The 19,204-nt window shown below is 41.8% G+C and overlaps 2 protein-coding genes across 3 annotated transcripts; both read right to left on the bottom strand.

Annotated features, from left to right (window-relative positions):
• Positions 1-1,293: 1,293 nt before the first annotated feature.
• Positions 1,294-3,676, bottom strand: ATP5ME (ATP synthase membrane subunit e). Its single transcript, XM_085043855.1, has 4 exons — positions 3,516-3,676; positions 3,310-3,364; positions 2,937-3,035; positions 1,294-1,433 (listed from the first exon to the last, which is right to left on the bottom strand). Exons 1-4 carry the CDS (start codon positions 3,549-3,551, stop codon positions 1,408-1,410), a joined length of 216 nt encoding a protein of 71 aa, XP_084899981.1. The 5' UTR covers positions 3,552-3,676; the 3' UTR covers positions 1,294-1,407.
• Positions 3,677-5,023: 1,347 nt separating this feature from the next.
• Positions 5,024-16,981, bottom strand: TMEM175 (transmembrane protein 175). Of its 2 annotated transcripts, XM_085043853.1 has the most exons (10): positions 16,788-16,981; positions 16,440-16,478; positions 15,262-15,359; positions 14,155-14,206; positions 13,261-13,296; positions 11,768-11,851; positions 10,941-11,105; positions 9,583-9,661; positions 7,790-7,931; positions 5,024-7,161 (listed from the first exon to the last, which is right to left on the bottom strand). In XM_085043853.1, the coding sequence occupies exons 1-10, from the start codon at positions 16,929-16,931 to the stop codon at positions 6,498-6,500; spliced, it is 1,503 nt and encodes a 500-aa protein (XP_084899979.1). In that variant the 5' UTR covers positions 16,932-16,981; the 3' UTR covers positions 5,024-6,497. The 2 variants fall into 2 exon arrangements, with proteins under 2 accessions (XP_084899979.1, XP_084899980.1); XM_085043854.1 differs by lacking the exons at positions 16,440-16,478; positions 16,788-16,981 and adding an exon at positions 16,216-16,417.
• Positions 16,982-19,204: the final 2,223 nt, after the last annotated feature.

Here is a 19,204-nt window from a genome sequence, read left to right as displayed (position 1 = left end):
AATTACGGTCAACAGCTCATTGTTCATGCAGAGAGCAGTGACCAGTGGTCTCTCTCAGGGGTCAGTATTGGGGCTGTTGCTGTTCAACATCTTGCCAGTGACATGGACAGTGGGACTGAGGGCACTCTCAGCAAGTTTGCCACTGACACCAAGCTGTGTCGGGCAGTCAACATGCTAGAGGGAAGGGATGCCATCCAGAGGGACCTGGACAGGCTGGAGAGGTGGGACTGTGCAAACCCCATGAAGTTCAACAAGGCCAAGTGCAAAGTCCTGCACTTGGGTCAGGACAATCCCAGACACACCTACAGGTTGGGTGGAGAAGTGATTGAGAGCAGCCCTGCTGAGCACTTGGGGGTGATGGTTGGTGAAAAACCCAACATCACCCAGCAATGTGCACTCACAGCCCAGAAGGCCAATGGAATCCTAGGCTGCATCCCAAGCAGCATGGCCAGCAGGGCCAGGGAAGGGATTCTGGCCCTCTGCTCCAGCAGGACTCCACCCGGAGTGCTGGGAACAGTTCCAGTGCCCCCAACATAAGAAGGACATGGAACTGTTGGAGCAAGTCCAGAGGAGGCCATGACGTTGGTATGAGGACTGGAACACTTCCCCTGCAGACAGACTGAGGAAGTTGGGTCTGCTCATCCTGGAGAAGGCTGTGTGGAGACCTCATAGCAGCCTCCCAGTATCTGAAAGGTCCTACAGGGAAACTGGAGACAGACACTTTGTCAGGAACTGTAGTGAAAGGACAAGGAGTAATGGGTACAAACTCCATTTTTATGTTGTAAGATGGGAAATGTAGGTTAGACATTGGAAAGAAATTATTTTACTGTGAAGGTGGTGAAATACTAGAACAGGTTGCCCAGGGAGATTGTGGATGCCCCAACCCAGGCACTATTCAAAGCCAGGCTGGACAAGGTCTTGAGCAACCTGATCTAGTGCGAGGTGTCCCTGCCCATGGTAGGGGAATGTTGGGGCTAGATGATCTTGAAGGTCCCTTGCAACCCCTTAACATTCTGTGGTTTTATGAAACTCCCCAGTCAAGCCATTTAAATAACAGATTCAGACAGTCAGTGCCTCTCCAGTCTCCCCCACCTGCCTGTGTATATCAAATTGTACATATTTTCTGATCGTCATCATTACCTGTGGGTAATGAGTGTAGTGACTGGCTATTGCTGAGGGAATACAATGGGGTGTTTCAGTTGCAACAATAGCTAGATTGTGACAGATGCTTCCTGTCACATTCTCAAAGTATTTAGGCTGCTGTTCAGTGCAATTCACTCAAAAAATACCAACTGAAGTGTAGTAAGTACTTTATTGGTAGAACACCACACAGAATTCAAAAACCACTGGACAGCTCAAAGCCTAGCCATGTATTTCCATGTGTGAAATTCAGCCGAAATCTGTTGTTTATTTCAGTATGGAATCTTCACTTGCTAGAATGGAAGAAAACACAAACATAGTTAGGACTACTAGCCACTCCCATGCAGAACTAAAATACACAAAGCATTAGTGGAATCAAAGACTACCTTTACGTAGTTTCTTTCTAGCCAGTTTTTATGATCCCTATTTCTGTATATCCAATAGAATTGTAATTCATAGCTTGGAGGTAAAGGCAACCTTTTAAGTTTACTCAGTAGTAAAAGACAGTCTTCTGAACTGACAAGCCAAATAAGCCCCAAAAATTAACCACTACAGGTATGTACATCTTTAAGAAACAATCTTTAGCGACTGCACTGCACATTATGGAAGTTTAACAATTGCTTTTCTGAAAAAAACACACCAAGACTGTTGTTGGGAACAACAGACCTGTCACCTTTGTGCCACTTTTAAATATTGTAAAGGAATTCTAAAGGAGAAATTTCCTTACTAAGTGGACTGGAAATAGTACAGCACAACATCACCCTTCAAAAATACAGAAGGCTTCCTCTAACTAGACAACACCTAAAAGATTCATTTATTTAGTCCATGACCAATGGAGATAATGTATTTAAGATGGCAAAATAGCTTTATCTTTAGTATGTGATACAAATCATATTTGATTTTCTCTGTGTGTAGTTAATGTAATTTTAGTGTTTTTATTCAGCATTAGTTTTGTTTAGGGCAATACAATTGTAACTATTTCCCATGGAAAGAGTTACTGAGTGTGTATATGCACCAAGAACAGCTTGAGCTGTTAATCCATTTTCCTAAAATTCTTCTTAGTTTTAAATCTACCTAAAATACCTAAGTGAATCAAAGCTAAAGAGCACATTCCTCTGTCTGGTGGCGGGGAAGGAATCCTCTGTTAGAACAGTACAGGGGACACAAGAAATAATCCTAAGGGCAAGGGAAACAATGCTGCAGCAGGAATAGTATAGGTGGAAGGGAATGAGAAAAAAAGCAGTAGTATTAGTTGCATGTGATGCCCTCCAGCATACTCTCTTCATGCAAGAGATACAACAAATGAAGGTGACCTCTAACCCTACAAGATACAAAAAATCAAGCTGACCTCTAACAACACACCTGTGACACCACTTAAAAGTCTCAAGTTGCCTATGGCTTCTAGTTTAGATAGTCACATCTGTGAGGTTTTTACGCTGCATGGAGAAAAGGGACTGCACATTCAGACGAGTAAGGGACATCCGGCTACACTTAGTATATGGAATCAGTTATTCCTCACAGAATAACCAGTGGCTATTAGCAATTTGTTCTCTCAGTGGAAACCGAGCCATTTAACAAATCATGACTGTCTCAAAAGCATTAACTATTGCTCTGAGGAGCTTTTTAAAACGCAGGTATCATTACACAGCAGCACTATGTACTCTTCACATGGCCCTAACCACTGCCTCCAGGGATGAGCTGCAGGCCTCAATTTCTCCTAAGAGCACTGCGGTGAACAGCAGTCCTGCAGCCAAACACCTGCAAGACAGTATGTGATGAATAAACTTAAGAACTACCTTCCGCGAGCTCTTTTGCAATCCGCTCCAGTTCTTCACGTTTCTTTTTCTCCTCCGCCTCTATTCTTCTCTCTTCTTCAGCAATCGGCTTCAGGTAGTCTGCCATTAACACAACCCCTTTAAAACACAGCTTCCCGAACCCCTGTCGGAAAGCTCCGCGCCTGCGGGCTCGCTCAAAAAGGAGGAAAACCCAGTTCTGCTGGCACAAAAGCACATTTCGTACGGATCTGTGGCTTCACACCAGCAGGGCCGTCCTGGCAGCACGGTGGCGGCCGGAGGGGGGAAATGGCGGCCAGGCCATCTCAAGGTGCCCTTGCGGGGCGGCTGCGGGGAGCGGGGAGCGGGGAGCGGCCGCCCGGGACGCCGCACTCACCGTATCGCTTCTTGCCGTAGATCATCCCCACGAGCAGCGCCGAGTACCGCGTGAACTGCAGGAGGCAGAGACAAGGACGCGCCGTTCGCTCAGCGCACAGGCACAGCCGGCCCCACCGCCCCCCGCCCCGGCCCGCCGAGCCCGCCGGCCCGGCCGGCCCTCCAGGCACCACCGGCAGCCCCAGGCGATCGCCCCGCCGCGCTCACCTTGATCAGCGGGGACACCTGCACCGGCGGGATCATCCTGGCGGCAGCAGCGGCGGCGGCACTGAGCGCGGCGGCAGGAAGGGGCGGGGAGCAGCCCTGACACAGAAACCGATTTCCTGTGCTGTTGTGCTTGCCGAGGTTGGCGATCACGTCACTGCGGGAGCCGCGGCGGCGCAGGCCGTGCTGCGTGTGCCACGGGGAGGGGCTGAGGGCCGTGAGAGCATGCCGCCCGTCAGAACCAGCCAGGGGAATCGCATCGGTGTGCAGCAAGGCTTATGATCGGACACAGTCCCAATGCAGGAAATTAATTTTAAATTGAAGGAAAAAACTTTTTTTTTTTTTTTTAACTAATAAGGGTAATTGGACATTAAAACGGGTTACGTCGTTTGAAAACAGATACTATAAATATTTTTTCACTGTCAGGGGGGTCAGGTATTGGCATAGCTTGCCCAGAGAGGTGGTGGAGTCACCATCCCTGGAAGTGTTTGAGAGGCATGTGTATGTGGTGCTGTGTATGATGTGCTTTAGGGGTTACAGTGGCAGTGTCGGGTGGATGGCTGGACTGGATGGTTTAAAGGTCTCTTCCAACATTAATGATTTCATCATGCTGTAACCTACTGAGTGGTTATGGTGTACCTGTGCAGATGCTCAGGGTGACTGGACACAGACCTCGGTAACCATTCTACCCAACCCTACTTTAAACTGGAGGCTTGGTGTGGATGGTCTTCAGAAGCCCTTTTCAATGACATCCACTCTGTGATTCTGGGATTATAATAATTGTTGTATTTCACTTTAGTATTCATAGATACAAAAGCCTGTGGTCATTAGTAATTCTGTAAAGAACACCTAGTTGCAGTTACACTTGGGAATGAGCTTGAGAATGATACACTTCAAATTAATGCAGATTGTTTCTCAAGAACTTAAAATTATGCTAAACCAGCTCTGCTTATACAGTCTCACATCATGTTTGCCGTCAGGTTTAGTCTCTGAGATACTACCAAATTTAGGTTGAATACCTCTATCTTGACTACAAGCAAAAATAAAATTGTTTTGCTGCAGAACAAATTGCTTATTTTTAAGAGGAATAAAGAAATACATTTTAAAAGTGCATTATTGCGCCAATACAGTGCCTCACAGTATTTATACATTGCTTTATACAAAGTAACCTTGTACACACTGGAATGAAATTCCTTGGTGAGATTCAGTTTTTGGGTTTCATTTTCTTAAGGTACCAGCAGAAGTAGAATCAACATTTCTTTACATCACATTAAAAGCATTTTGGTGTTTTATAAGAAGTCACAAAATTGCTGAGGTTGGAAGGGGACCTTGATGATTTTGAAGGAAAAACCCAATTTAACATAATTTTAATTACAGACATAGAACTTAAGGTTCACCTGTAGAGAAGAAATAAATGGCTTGAAGCTTTGTTTTTTCACTGACTGAAATTTATTACAAATACACATATTCACTACTTACGACGTGCCTGCTACACATTAGAAACAAAACCATACAGAATGAAAAGTGTTTTTATTAAGTATCAGAAAAAACATATACACAACACAATGCAAGTAATTTAACCACAAATAGGTATAAATCCCCTTGAATAGCTGAACATACTCTCCACAAGAAGTATGTAATATTCACAATTACACATAGGTATCAAGGTGCTTCAAAACAAAAGCACAAGTGCTTTCAAGACTGATCTCAACAGAAACAAGATACTTCCATTTGTTTTCACCTATAATTTATACAGGCATACTTTGCCACAGTATTTTTTTTATGATGAACAACAAAATTCCCCAAATGCCTTTATTTATGGCATTAAAGTTGTCAGGCACTAAGACAATTCAAGATACAAATTAATTGCTCTGCCAAAAAGAAATGTATCGGCTTCCAGGGCAGCCAGAGATTAGATGACTTGAAAAGCATAAAGTTTATCCAAGTGCACACAAGAGTAAAAAAAAAAGGCAACATATGATGTACAGGAACTTACAGGAACAGGATTTGTTTCTTCTGCTGTCTTCCTGAGATGCAGCAATCTGTGGGACACCTTAGTTATCCAGTACACAGGAAAAAGCTCAACTCCCTTATCAGGTGTGGAACTCTCATACATGGCAGTCTCATACTCTCTTTGAAAATGGCATCATGCCTTCAGAGCAACAGAAGAATGTTCCATTCACACGCATGAAAACAGACACAAAAAGCCTGAGAAACCCAAACACTTCAGATGAGCAGCTGCTGCAGCACAGAAAAAAACCTTACCTCTAGTCCCACAGCTCTCTTCCCCAGAAAATATCAATGCTAGTTGAAACATGGATGCAAAGCCACATGAATCCTCATCTGTTACATATATTCTTTCTTTCAAAAGAACAGACATGCCAACTCGTGTTCAGGTGGCCTGGAAGATTGCTCTCACAATTGCAACTGCCATCTAAACTCACACACAGAAGCATTCACAGGTAGATTTCTGAATGCTATCCCCAGTTTCTGATTATACAGAACAGACAGTGTAACCATTGAAAAAAAAATTTTTAAGAAAAGGACACCAGAAACTTGTATGAACAAATGTTTTACTATGACACACCATCCAGAAATCCAGAGGTCTCCATATCATTCACGCCACACATTCTCTTACACAGAAGCACAACCAACTTCTATGTCTGGTTGGCTGCCATTTTTCTGGGCATCTGTGCACTTCTTAATCAATCATCGTTGCAGTTACACGTCAAGCAGCATTTTTTTCCTATAGGGCAACCCTAAAAAAAGGGGAACATGCTTTTCTTTGTATCCTCTATTTACCCAATATTTTCAATAGCAGATTTTGGAGAAAGGGTCTCGAGCATGACCAGGGTAAAACACAAATATGCCCCAGTTATGGTCGATACAGGCTTTGGTTTAGGTCGATATAATCCACACAAGAATATAATGTGAATCAGAGGAACTGAAGGTAATCTTGTAACTTCACATGCACTGTGCGGAAAATTAAGACAGTGCTTCATTTGGAGACAAACATGCCTCCTCTTCTTCTAACAATACAACCTTCCGCCTGGAGAGAGACATCACAGACTTTATGGCAGTTAAAGAAATTCTAACAAAAATGCGCAAGGCAAGGAAAGCAAATGGGATTACAATCTGCATAAGATGGAAAACTGCTGTGCTAAATTCACTTAACAAGCAAGTTACAAAGAAGGCCCCAAGGCTTACACAAGGGTAGAGAGCCAGCTTGGCAAACATGAAGGCATGCTCCTTGCCACCGTATCTAGCAAAGGGATGCAAAGTTTCCTCTTCATTGAGAAGGGCTGTAGTCCATATTGCAAACTGAAATATGCTGGCAAAGAAAGTGATAACACAGCTGACCTGAATGGCTTCTATTTCATTATGAGACTTTTCTGCAAATTCACTGGTCAGCTGGTAAGCCAGTGGAAGCCCACCAATGAAAGCCAAGGAAAGTATGTTAAGCAGTCCCATTAATCGGGTAGCTTTTGTTACATAAAGGAAAAGTGAGTGATGGACAAACCACAGGAGACCGATTGTAACAAACGAGCCAAAGTAAGCAAGGTAGTTTGGCCCATATTCACTTAAAGCTTCAAGAAGACTGCCATGGAACTTTTCCTCAACTTCTCTGGGATCGGGAACATTGTCTTCACTGTGGAGAAAAAAATTACTTTACTTTGCATATTACTATTATAAAAACACATCTGGAGCAACACTGAACTATGCTGCTTTACTTTGACCAAGTAGCGAACAATAGGCATCCACTCTGTACTTCCATAATTTATAACTTAGAAATAGTGTTTCAAATAACAGCTCTGCAAAGTAATTATATATAAAAGGAAATCTGAATGTAAACTGGCATTTCAATGGGTTAATAAAGTTGCCACAGTGACAAAACAGCTTTTACTGATAAAAACCTTTCATCTGAAAACATAATTAAGGAAAAAAAAGAAGCTTTTTCTTCAAGACTTCACATCCCAACATTACACACATTGATGTAACAATGTGTGTAACACACATGAATTACAACATTACACACACATTAACCATGTATTACACACATTGATGATCATTACTGCTATAACGTGCGTGTTAGAAGTATCTTTGGTTTGTGCTGTGTCTTTCCAGAAAATCATACCTTAAAGCAACCACTGCAGGTTTTAGAAGTCAAAGACAACATCTGGTTAATTTTATTTCCTCAAATATTACATATAAACTAAAGTTGTATTAATATAATACCGTCAATAAAATGAAGCATAAGAACCAGCACAATGCCTTACCATATATCCAAAATGAGCAGGGTTGCTACAATAGCATAGACTCCGTCACTGAATGCTTCTACCCGTTCCTTACTCAGAGGCTCACTGAGGTAAAAAGTGAAGGTTTCTAAGCTATGAGGTTCCTCCTCTTCACCTCTCTGACCTGGAAACAAATCCAGAGCCTTAATAATGAAAGAAGAAAGAAGCATAAAATAAGGTAGTTCAACAACCTATGGTGACCTCCCTTTCTCCCCATCAGCCAAAGTTTTTTGGTAGAAAGAAGGGTGCCAGTCGTCCATACAGGTCAGTCACTCTACTTTTTCTGGTGTATGTGCCTCTCCTTGAAGTTCCTATTTCTTTCAAGACAAGGGCTTCAGGAACAAAAAAAAAAAAAAAAAGCTGTGTCCTTTAAACCATATGGCAAACCATTTCCACCAAGTGAAAAGTGACTCAAAGCTGTAATTGAACAAAACAAATCAGATGCTGTGCCTCAAGAAGCCCTAATAGCTGTAGGGCATCTGTGACAGCACAGAGAACTTATACCACATGGCAGAAAACAAACCCTCTGGAGCATGGAGAGCGAACTGGGATATCAAATGACCTGATTTAAAATAATTCAAGCCTTTGGTCAAAAGGTGTAGCTTTTATAGGAAATGTCAAACACGTATCTCAAGACTGGACTCAGAATTGCCTAGCTAGCCAAAATACAGGAGTACAGACTGTGCAAGGTTAAGGTTCTGCAGGAATGCAAAACAAGTGTAATCACAAGAAATTCAATAAAGGAGTGATTTATGTCAGCCATCTGACAGGGTGAGACATACAGACATGACCTGACCACAAACCACAGTGGCCCCATCACAATAAGCATGGACAATATTTGTACGTGTTTATTCTCAGGCTTTGAGAGTCTGTCTTCATCCTTTCAAAGCACTTCTGCCTCCCTATTATTGCTACCACATGGGGGAGTCAGAAGTATGCTCCCATTTGCACTGTGAACAGACAGCCTGTCTGAACAGCAGCAATAGCAGCACAAAGGTGTTATTCTTCTCACCCAGCTCAGGAATGTCAGTTCCAAAGACATTATCTGTTCAGTGTTTTTGTGGTCCCTCTCAGAGGGACACTGCACCTTTCAGCTGAGTAGGTTCCATGATATCCCCTCCTCCTTTACTTTTGGCAATAGTGCAGCTCAGATTGTTGCTATGGTTGTGCCATTGTTAGTTGTGACACAAGGAGGGCAGAAAGTACATGAGGGAAGGAAGCATGAATTTAGGCCAACTTAAGACATACATGAAGGCACCTCTTTAGACCACAGCAGTTAGATTAATGAGATGTAATACCCCGAAGAGTTAACTACTGTGAGAAAGTTTGATTTACAGGTGGAGCACTTGCCGGTTTGAAAATGTGTGATTATTCAGCATTGCAGGGAAGAAAGTGATACAGGCATAGAGCTTGCTTTCTTCCTATGCTCTTCCAACCCAATGTTCCCTTCTGAGGAGGGAAAACGGATAGATGGCCTGTTGCCGTCATGCCTGTAGCTGTGTGCGTCTGCATGCTCGTGCATAATCAGGACAAACCAGAGAGGTTTTGCACTGGAAAATGATCTTTAAATGTGTTATGCCCTACACAAATCTCATCACAATTATGGGAAACTAGGGACAAGGCAGACACTGTTTAGAAGTACATCAATAAACTCTAAAAGCACTATGTTCCAAAACTGAAAATGAAAGCAGAACTAAAATTACTTCATTGCAGGCTGTTTGGATAACATGTTGACAACGTAATCTGAGCATATTCCTAAGAATTTTGTTACTCACCAACAACTTTGGTTTTACACCATGTGATTAATCGAGTGAGATGTGGAAAAACGATTACAAGTCCAAGAAGTACATAAGACTATAGGAGAAGAAGAAGAAGAAGAGTTTAAACATAGTTGTCAAAAAACAAATTAAATTTGAACTTTAATATGAAACTGTTAATCTCAGATCTAATCACATTGAGAAAAACAAATCTTGACTTTCAAAAAGAAAAAGGCTCATCTGAAATGCACATGCACCTCCTGAATACTGCATGTGGAACCAAATATTGCTTTTTTATAGCTAATTTAATACCACAAATGAAGCAAGCTAAAAAAGCAGGGAAATAATTCTGTTAACAAAAAATGCAGGAATAACTGCTTTGGAAGTTGACGGATTATCCCACATGATTCTTACAGGTCCTTCCAATTCATGATATTCTATGATTCTACTATTTGTGTCACAAAAATGCATTGGTGGGTCCAAAGCGGTTCACAGGCTTTGCACAGGAATAAGCACAGGGGCGACTTGAAGACTAGTTTCACTGTTGCTAATATTAAAAACAAACAAAAAACCTACAGTGAATGGAGTGAGGGAGAAGAGAAAAACATATTTTCAGATACAACTAGGCCTTTTCACCTTTGGACTCATAATTGCCCCTTTCATCAACAGTAACCTGATTTCTCACAAACTCGGGGATTATTTAAATACTGCTAATCCCTTTGGAATCTTTCTCAAAATTCAGTTAAATCCATATTTTCCTAATGAACAAGAGGAATTGAAGCTCAAGATACATTCAAAAACTAGATTTAAATTCTGAGCAGAGGTTCCATATAAAAGTTAAAGCTCTTAATAAGTAGGAAAAACTCACTGCCATTAAACAAAGATGGAAGAGAAAAAGGTAAGAGCAGGCCTTAGCCAAAACTATTTGTTTTGAGATGCAGGTTTGCCAACTAGTCTCCTTACTCTCTTTGCTCTTACACCATAAGTTAGTGCAGGAATGGCATTCACATCTCTTCAGTTTGTGCAATGTGGTGTTTATTTCACATAACCTCCCATATTATCTCAACTACTTCTGATGCGTACGATACTAAGGTAGAGTTTAGAAGAACTGCTTAAAATAAAAAGTTGGGCATAGCAAGTAATATTGTAGCAGAATATTCTTTTTAAAGTGTACAAACTCGTGGATCGAGTTACAGGTTGATATGTGTAATTGAATACAGTTAATGCAAAACAGCAGTCATGATTACAACACCACAGAACTGGCAACTGAGAAAATCTGCATATTTAACATGGACATCCTTATTTTCACACACAGTCCTAAAGGCAACTGATACAAACTGCTGCATCAAAGTTTTCAGTTAACTGGGAGAACTTACCAAAGGAATAAAGAAAAAAGAAAAGATAGCTGCAAAAAAGCATAACACTGGTCCTCTTAGGATAATCTTTAAGATATGACGTTTATAGAAATTCTGATTTTCAGACTCCTGTATCTGTTGATTCAGTAAGTGTGGGTGATAGAATCCATACGCTACTATCACAGCCTGCAAGGAGAAGAGCATTACTGTACTTATATAAGTATATGCACCATTTCAAATATAAGACATAGAATTATAAATCAATAATAGTTCCAAATAATTCCAAAAAAATAATTCCAAAACACTTTCAAACTTATTCTTCACTCCCATATGGAAGACTGGTCCTTGAAACTCTGAGATTTCACAATACCCTGCGTGCTAAGATTTTAAGTCTCCTCTGCAGGGCTTGTCATGACCATGGATCCTTGCTGAAGAGGAAGGAAGACCTCTGTAATAAGGAACATAAAGCAACCAAGCACTGCAACAGGTGGAAGAGTGATGCTGGACTGAGGGTCAAAGACTGTGTTCTCTCACCCACTGCTGCATGCCTTGGAAAGATCTCATGAAGAAATTCAATTGTTCTTTCCCCGAGGCATTTTTAGAAAGAGTGGGAAAAGAATTCTGTGAACTTTGAGATCAGCTGATTCAGTTGCATAAAACAGCTCTACAGGACAGAGAACTTTCACCTTACCTACAGGTATTACATTATCATTATGGGCACAACTTTGAAAAAGAATGCCTTACAAATAACACATTTAGCAATTTGTGCTCCTTACTAAAAATTTAACTTCAGTTCTACACAAGAAAGTTTATTTAAAAGTGAAAATGTAAATGGATAGCTCCAATACCTGTATAAGGCCAATGACAACAGCACAGACACTGAACAGGAAGATGCCAAAAGGTACCCCTGGAAAGGAGGCCATTAAGGAAAACTAGAAAAAAATGCAACAAGATCAAATATTGAATTAAGAGGCAATACAGGAATAACAGCAGAGAAATGGAAGCACTCTTCATTCAATATTGAAACTCATAAATCTAAATAATATTATTTTGCATTTCATAGTAATTCCATTACATGCAATTTCTACCATTTCATCATAATTCCATTACATGCAATTTCTAGCCACAAACACATGCAGGTGTCCCAACCAAAAAAACCTGAAGAGATGGTTTTCCTCTGATGTTGAAAGTCATAAATCTTAACCACTCTGACACTGTGCCTCCATAATAATTACAGACTGGCTTGTACCTAAGCGTAAAGTTTAACTGGTTTTGGTTGACATGATGTCATAGCTGTGAAAATTCTTGATATTAGGATACCTTTTTCAGTCCTTTATTTTGCCTAGCTCCACAGCTCCCTGTTATATTAATTTCTGAAGCTTCTTTAGGGGACAATAAAGAAAAAAAAGAAAAGCAGGGTGTAGTGTTAAGGTAACACTGACAGGTTTCAAAAAAATATTTCAGCTTCAAGGCAAAATAAAAAGAATGTTCTCTTGCTGATAAAGATGATTTTATTGACCACAGCCTTATTTTTTGCAGACTAAATATAAGACATATATATCCACAGAGAAACAGGTACCTGTCTTACACATAAAACAGTCAAGATGCACTTCAGGCAACTGTTTTGCTCTGTTAGTACTCAGTTGCAAATATTCTTTTAAGGTCATCTGGCCAAAAATTGTGCAGATTTTAAACATGAACCATCAGCTACCAGACTCAACCTTGCAGAGCAAGTCAGAAGTGATGCCACAAACTTGGTCTAAATCACAAAAGGCAAATGTCATGCCATAGAAGGAGGAGTTTGAAACACAGTTTTATTTATCTTACCAAAACTCTCATCAGACAACTTGGACCTTTTTTACTACCATTGCTTTCTTTAAAGGAAATCATGGGAAATTTCTTACCATGAGGGTGCTGAAACATTGGCACAAGTTGCCCTGTCCCTGGAGACATACAAGGTGAGGAGCATGGATAAAGCTTTGAGTAACTTCATCCAGTTGAAGATGTTCCTGATCTTTGCAGGGGCTTTGGCTCTATGACCTTTAACAACCCCTTCCAACCCAAAGTATTCTATGATTCTCAGATACTAAGATTTTCCATGACTGTAATTTTTGTTCTACAATACCCATTTTATGCCAGGTCTAAAACATGCAGTATTTGAAGGTTATAAAATAGCTTCATGAATTTTAAAGAAGCAACACATAACTATGTTAATGGATTCAGGGTTTATACTACTACAACACTTTACTGGGTTTTCAAATACTTTGGTAAAGTCTTTCCAAATAAATAAAGAATAAAACCCACTGTAATTTATACATACAGATTTTAGCAAATTACTTACTGTATATGGCAAGAAGGTTATGATCATCATACAAGCCTAAAATAGAAAAAAAGCATATTGAAACAATATGTATTTTCTGGACACATCTTCAATGAGGGCATTGCTTGCTTTGTATTTTACAAAGAGATAAATGCTTGTATTGCATCATGAAAAATAACTACATTTCTTAAGTTGCTGAGCTTTGACTACAACAAATGGCTAGTTTTGTAAACATCTTCCATGTTCTCTATCCAAATTGTATTGTCTTATTTTAGAAAACACTACAGTTTTGTTACCAATACCACAGATACAATTTTGCTACAGCTTCTGAGAGACTTCTTTCTAAAGTAGCAATGCTGAATGTACCACACCTTCTAAATAAGTGTTTCTGGTTTGCCAGAACATTAATATCTGATTGCAAATATGTCATATCTAAACAATAAAAAAAAAAAAACAACCGGACAAAGAAAAGCATAAAGAAATGTATTGCTTTGAAAGCTACATTAGGTAAGAATCACACGTCTTAGGCTATTTCTCTAAAAGAATTTTCTCTAGTGTTATCTCATGGAGTTCCAACAGTACTTTTATGAACAAAATTAAATTAATTGTGTGGTTGCATACTTTCAGAGAACAGAGTTTAAAACAACATATTAAAGTACTCAGTGTCCTCAAGTGAACTCCAGACTAACCTGCTGCAGAGCTCCTTCTGGCTTATAGTAAAACATTTGTAAGTTAAAAGCAAGTTACTTATCAATCAGCCACCTTGGAACTAAAGATCTTTGTATTTTCCTGACTTGGAAATACATCAGATTTATGCTACTTAAAGTAGGAACTTCTGTATTTTCACAGACACACTTAAAAAGAAGTGACCTGTATTTGCTGTATTAAACATCCTGGATGTCTGACAAGACTCACCAGATTTAGAAGAGCCAGGACATCATCTATATGCTCTATAACCTGAAACAACCTGGCAAGGCAAGGCAAGGTTATCACAAACAAGCCAACTCACAAAATATATTTTACAACACTATATATAAATTGCACATTCATGATAGTATAGGGAAACCCTATTTCCTTTGCTTCAGAATTAATGTAAGTATTCCAGGTGCTTCCAAAGCTCATGTAGCTCAAATATGGAAGTAATTTGTTAAAAAAATCTGAAAAGCGAGATATAATCAAGTTCAACCATGGAGCAGTTATTAAGAATCTAGTTTCTATTTGAATAGCAGAGTATTTTCAACATTTTAAGGATTGAAATATTTTCTCCTGAAGAGGCAGCACAAAAATAAAAGGCTTTCCTTGCAAATGTCCCCAGACTTTGCTAACAAAACTCTTCATCCACAAAACTGTCACTTAAAATCAATAGCACCAATCACCCTCCACAAAACCCTGAACTATTCAAGACTTTACCTCAGCATCTGCTATACAAGTGAAAAAAGGCACTGTGATAAAGGCACTGTGAGGTATCAGCTTCAAATATTGAACTACAGGTTGCACACCTTTATTGGAATGCAGTCAATCCACTTGCATAGTGACATCTGTAAATTTCAAAATTCAAACAAAAATGGCCCTGGTTCCAGTATAACAGCTGCATGCCAGTTTCTTTTTAACCACCAGGATATGGCAGGTGGAGGTACCCACAGCTCTATGAATACATAATCTGAAGACAGAGAGATGAGTCTTAGGCCAGCTGTACCATATAAGTTCCTTTGTTGTGGAACATGCAATGACAAAGTCATTTTTTTTCAGCATAACTAGAAGTCTAATTCCATCTAGACTTTGAAGTAAAATGAAAAGTAACTCTAAAAGATATATAATGCTTGTTTTTCTCTGTATCACTATAGCAGTGGTGTAAGAGTAGCTACTCACTACTATGGATAGCATTTCTTCACAATGATTTTTTAATATTATTCAACAAAAGACAATTCAGAAGTATGGCAGCGAGCCAGAAATGTATCAGACATATGGTCATCTCCTGCACTTTCTAAGTTTTAACTTCAGATTGGAACACCATGTTCCTACCTTACATGAGCTGCCCATGCCACTGTGACAATTAAAAAGGTCATCAAGTAGACTGCAATTTTTGCTAGTAGAAGTTGCTGAACACTTTCACCTAATTTCTGAAACAGGAAGTGACATCCAGAGAAACAAAAATTAAATGTTATGAAATTATTACCAGTATCTGCAAAAAAGAAAGGATGTACAGTAACATAATCTATTTTTTGAAAATGCCTCCCAAGAATGCAGTTCCCATCCAACAATCTTTCTCGTACATTGCAGAGGAACCAGCTAATTAGGAACTTAAAAAGGCTGAACTAAGGCATGTGACGTACCAACAGATCTCTTCAATCTGTTGAAGTGCTTCCCAATGCTCTGTTCACCTTGTGATACATTTATGTCTTATCCCATCACTGTTACGATAATAATGCATTTCAGAGCATGGACCACAATATGCCTCTTTTATTTTCACAGCACTGACATCTGCAGTAGAAGCATCACACAGGTTTTCACGTGATGATTGTTATCAAGGAGAAAATAGAGGGCTTAACCTCAGCAAATTTCACTACAATGGCTTAAATAGGCTCAGGTAGTATATTTGCTGTGTTACAGATCTTATCTGAGCTCCCTAAACTGAGATTTAGGTCTGTTTTTAAAAGTAGGAAAATAAATAATGATAAAATAAAAACTGTAAACAAAACCTGTAAACTTTCCCAGATTTGGTTCCTAAAATTCCTGTCTTTTTTCAGAATTAATTTGTTTTCTGCAGTCTTCTTTTTCAACATTTGCCTATTCAAACTATATTTATTATGAACCAGACTTTAAAACTAGCGTTCAGATTGCGCTATATAAGCGGCTTTTATAAGTGATGGTTTATTACCAAGAAAATCAGATGCTTTCTCAAAGATGTTTTGGTCAGCTGGGCAATTAATTTTTCATAGAGAAGTAACTAGATATAATCTATGGCCTACAACATACAGCTCATTCAGGCTTCATGTCACAACATCTGCAGATAACACAAATCTTCATCTTAAAGTTTTACTTAGAGTTCACCAGCTCCTTGCTCTATATGAAATTTCTGGTAGGTTTAATGTTAATGGTTTCAGCTTTTTAAAGCCTGTAACTCGAAATGACGGGCCTGATAAATGAGGATGTTACATCCACTTGAGAAGACGCAAGAAACAACAAAAGACACGTGATACCTGGTCAGGGTGTATTTTTGTGTGAGCCACCGGCAAAATCTGAAATGACAAAACGTTTATTAGCACATGGCGTTCTTTCCCTGGGGAGCAACCTGCAGGTGCCCGCGGCTGGCGTGGCCAGAGCAGCCCTGGAGCCACAGCTGCTGCCGGGCCGCAGCGCCCCGGCACCGCTCCGGGCCGGCCGCCCACATGTCGCGACAGCGGGGCGGCGCGGGAAGAGCCGCAGCGGCGGTGGCACCCCGCGGGAGCGCCGAGCGGGCCGGCCACGCACGGGGCCACCCCGAAACCCGGGACCGGCCGCGGCTGCCCCAGGCTCGTCCCTCCCTCCCGCCGCCGCCGGGCGCTCACCATCACGGTGGCGATGATGGAGAGCAGCGCGTCGCTGTAGGCCAGCAGCCGGTGCGATGTCTGCGTGCTGCCGCCGCTGCCCGGCTCCAGCCCCAGCCCCAGCCCCAGCCCCAGCGCCGGGCCGCGCTCCCGCGGAGCCGCCATGGCCCCGCTGCGCTCGGCGGGGGCGGTGCTTGCCTCGCCTCAGAGGGGCGGGAGCCGCCCGCTGCCCCTGGGAGGCGGAGGAACAGCGCTGCTCTCGGGAACAACGGGTCCCGTGGCCGTGAGGGGTGGGCATGCGGGGCGTCTGCCGGCTGAGGCAGCAATCCCACCTTTGGAAGGCCTTCCAGTCCACCTTTCCGTTTTCTATAACAGCATCCTGAATGTGGTGGCACTGACGGTGCTTTTTACACGTGGTCAGGAAACATCACCACAAGGGGCAAAGGAAAACGTGACTCTTACAGAAGCAATCGATACTCCTCAAAGAGATTTCCTTTCTAAAGAGGGCAGAGTATGTCAGCAGTTGAGGGAGGTGATCCTGTTCCTTTACTGAGCCGTGGTGCGTGCTGTGTCCACATCTGAGCTCAGTGCAATAGAGAGGTCCAGTGGAGGTTTACAAAGATGATTGTGGGACCTGGAGCATCTCCCTTATGAGGTGAGGCTGAGGGAGCGGGGCCTGTTCAGCCTTGAGAAGAGATGACTGAAAGGAGAACCTCAGGAATGTCTATAAATATCTAACGGGCTGGTGCCAAGAAGATGGATATAGGCACTTCTCTGTGGTGCCAAGCAGTAAGATAAGAGCCAGCAAACAGAAGCACCTGAGTATGAGGAAGAACCTCTTTACTGTATGGGTGCTCACAAACAAGAGCAGTTTGCCCTGAGAGGTTGTTGGGTCTCTCTCAGTGAAGCTGCTCGAGAACCACCTGGATGTTATCCTGTGCCATGTGCTCTAGAATAACTCTGCTAGAACAGGGAGGTTGGACCAGATCACCCACAGTGATTCATTCCAAGCTCAGCCATTTTGTGATTCTGTAACCTTGTGAAATAAAGAAGACTTTTGGAATTGTAGGCCAGTTAGTCTCACCTTCATGCCTGGTGAAATCCCCATGGAAACTATGTTAAGGCATATGGAAAATAAGGAGGTGGTTGGTGACAGCCAGTGTGGCTTCATTAAGGGCAAATCGTGCCTGACAAATGTGGTGGCCTTCTACAATGGGGTTATGGAGGTGATGGGTGAGGGAAGAGCTGACATCATCCAGCTGGACTTATGCAAAGAATTTGCACCCAATGGCTTGGGCTGGAAAGGACATTAAAGATTGACTGTTCCAACCCCTCTGCCATGGGCAGGGACACCTTTCACTAGACCAGATTGCTCAAAGCCCCATCCAACCTGGCCTTGAAAACTTCAGGGATGAGGCTTCTACAGCTTCTCTGGCCAGCCTGTGTCACTGCCTCACCTCCTTTATATGAAGAATTTCTTCCTAATAGCTAACCTGAATGTAGCCCCCTTCAGCTTAAGGCCATTTCCTCTTGACCTGTTATTGCATGCCCTTGCCAAAAGTCTCCATCTTTCTTGTAGCCTCCCTTCAGGTACTGGAAGGCTGCCTTCTCTTTTCCAGGCTGAGCCATCCCAATTTTCATAGCCTTTCCTCATAGGAGAGGTGCTCCATCTCTCTTACCATCTTGGTGGCCCTTCTCTGAACTTGCTCCAACAGTTTCATGTCCGTCCTGTGCTGGGACCCCAGAGGTGGATGCAGTGTTCCACTTGGGTCTCACTAGAGCAGAGCAGAGGAGAGGGGCAGAATTGACTCCCTCACCCTGCTGGCCACACTGCTTTAGATGCAGCCCAGGATACAACTGGCTTTCTGGGAGGTGAGTGCATGTGGCCTGGTCATGTCAAGCTTCTCATTCACCACAGTTGTCTCGATCCAGGTGCAGCACCTTGTTAAACCTGACAAGATTCCCATGGGCCCACTTCTCCAGCATGTCCACATCCCTCTGGATGACTTCCCATCCTTCAGATGTGTCAACCACATCACTAAGGTTGGTGTGATCTGAAAATTTGCTGAGAATGCACACAATGCCTTCATCTGTGTCACTAATGAAGATATTGAATAACAGTCGTCCCAGTATGGACCCCTGAGGGACGTCACTTGGTACTGGTGTCCACCAGGACTCTCAGCCATTGACCACTACCCTCTGGATGGTCAATGGCTCAGAGTCCTGGTGGACATCCACGACAACTTCTGATACTATATTTGTACATCTTGGGAAAGGATGTATTTGTGTGAGAACCCTTTGTGTTCATGTATTTGCAGATAACATCACTGGAGATACAAGTAATGACTCAAATATTTGTGCATGTATTTTTGTTAGAATTGTGTCTTTAATTATCCAGGTCCTGTCACATGTTACTGTTGTTATGACATGATGATTTA

The sequence above is a fragment of the Lichenostomus cassidix genome, chromosome Z, assembly GCF_008360975.1.
Source record: "Lichenostomus cassidix isolate B80296 chromosome Z, HeHo_3.0, whole genome shotgun sequence".
Taxonomy (NCBI): domain Eukaryota; kingdom Metazoa; phylum Chordata; class Aves; order Passeriformes; family Meliphagidae; genus Lichenostomus; species Lichenostomus cassidix.
The sequence above is the reverse complement of the archived record's forward strand: the minus strand, read 5'-3'. Positions and strand labels throughout refer to the sequence as shown.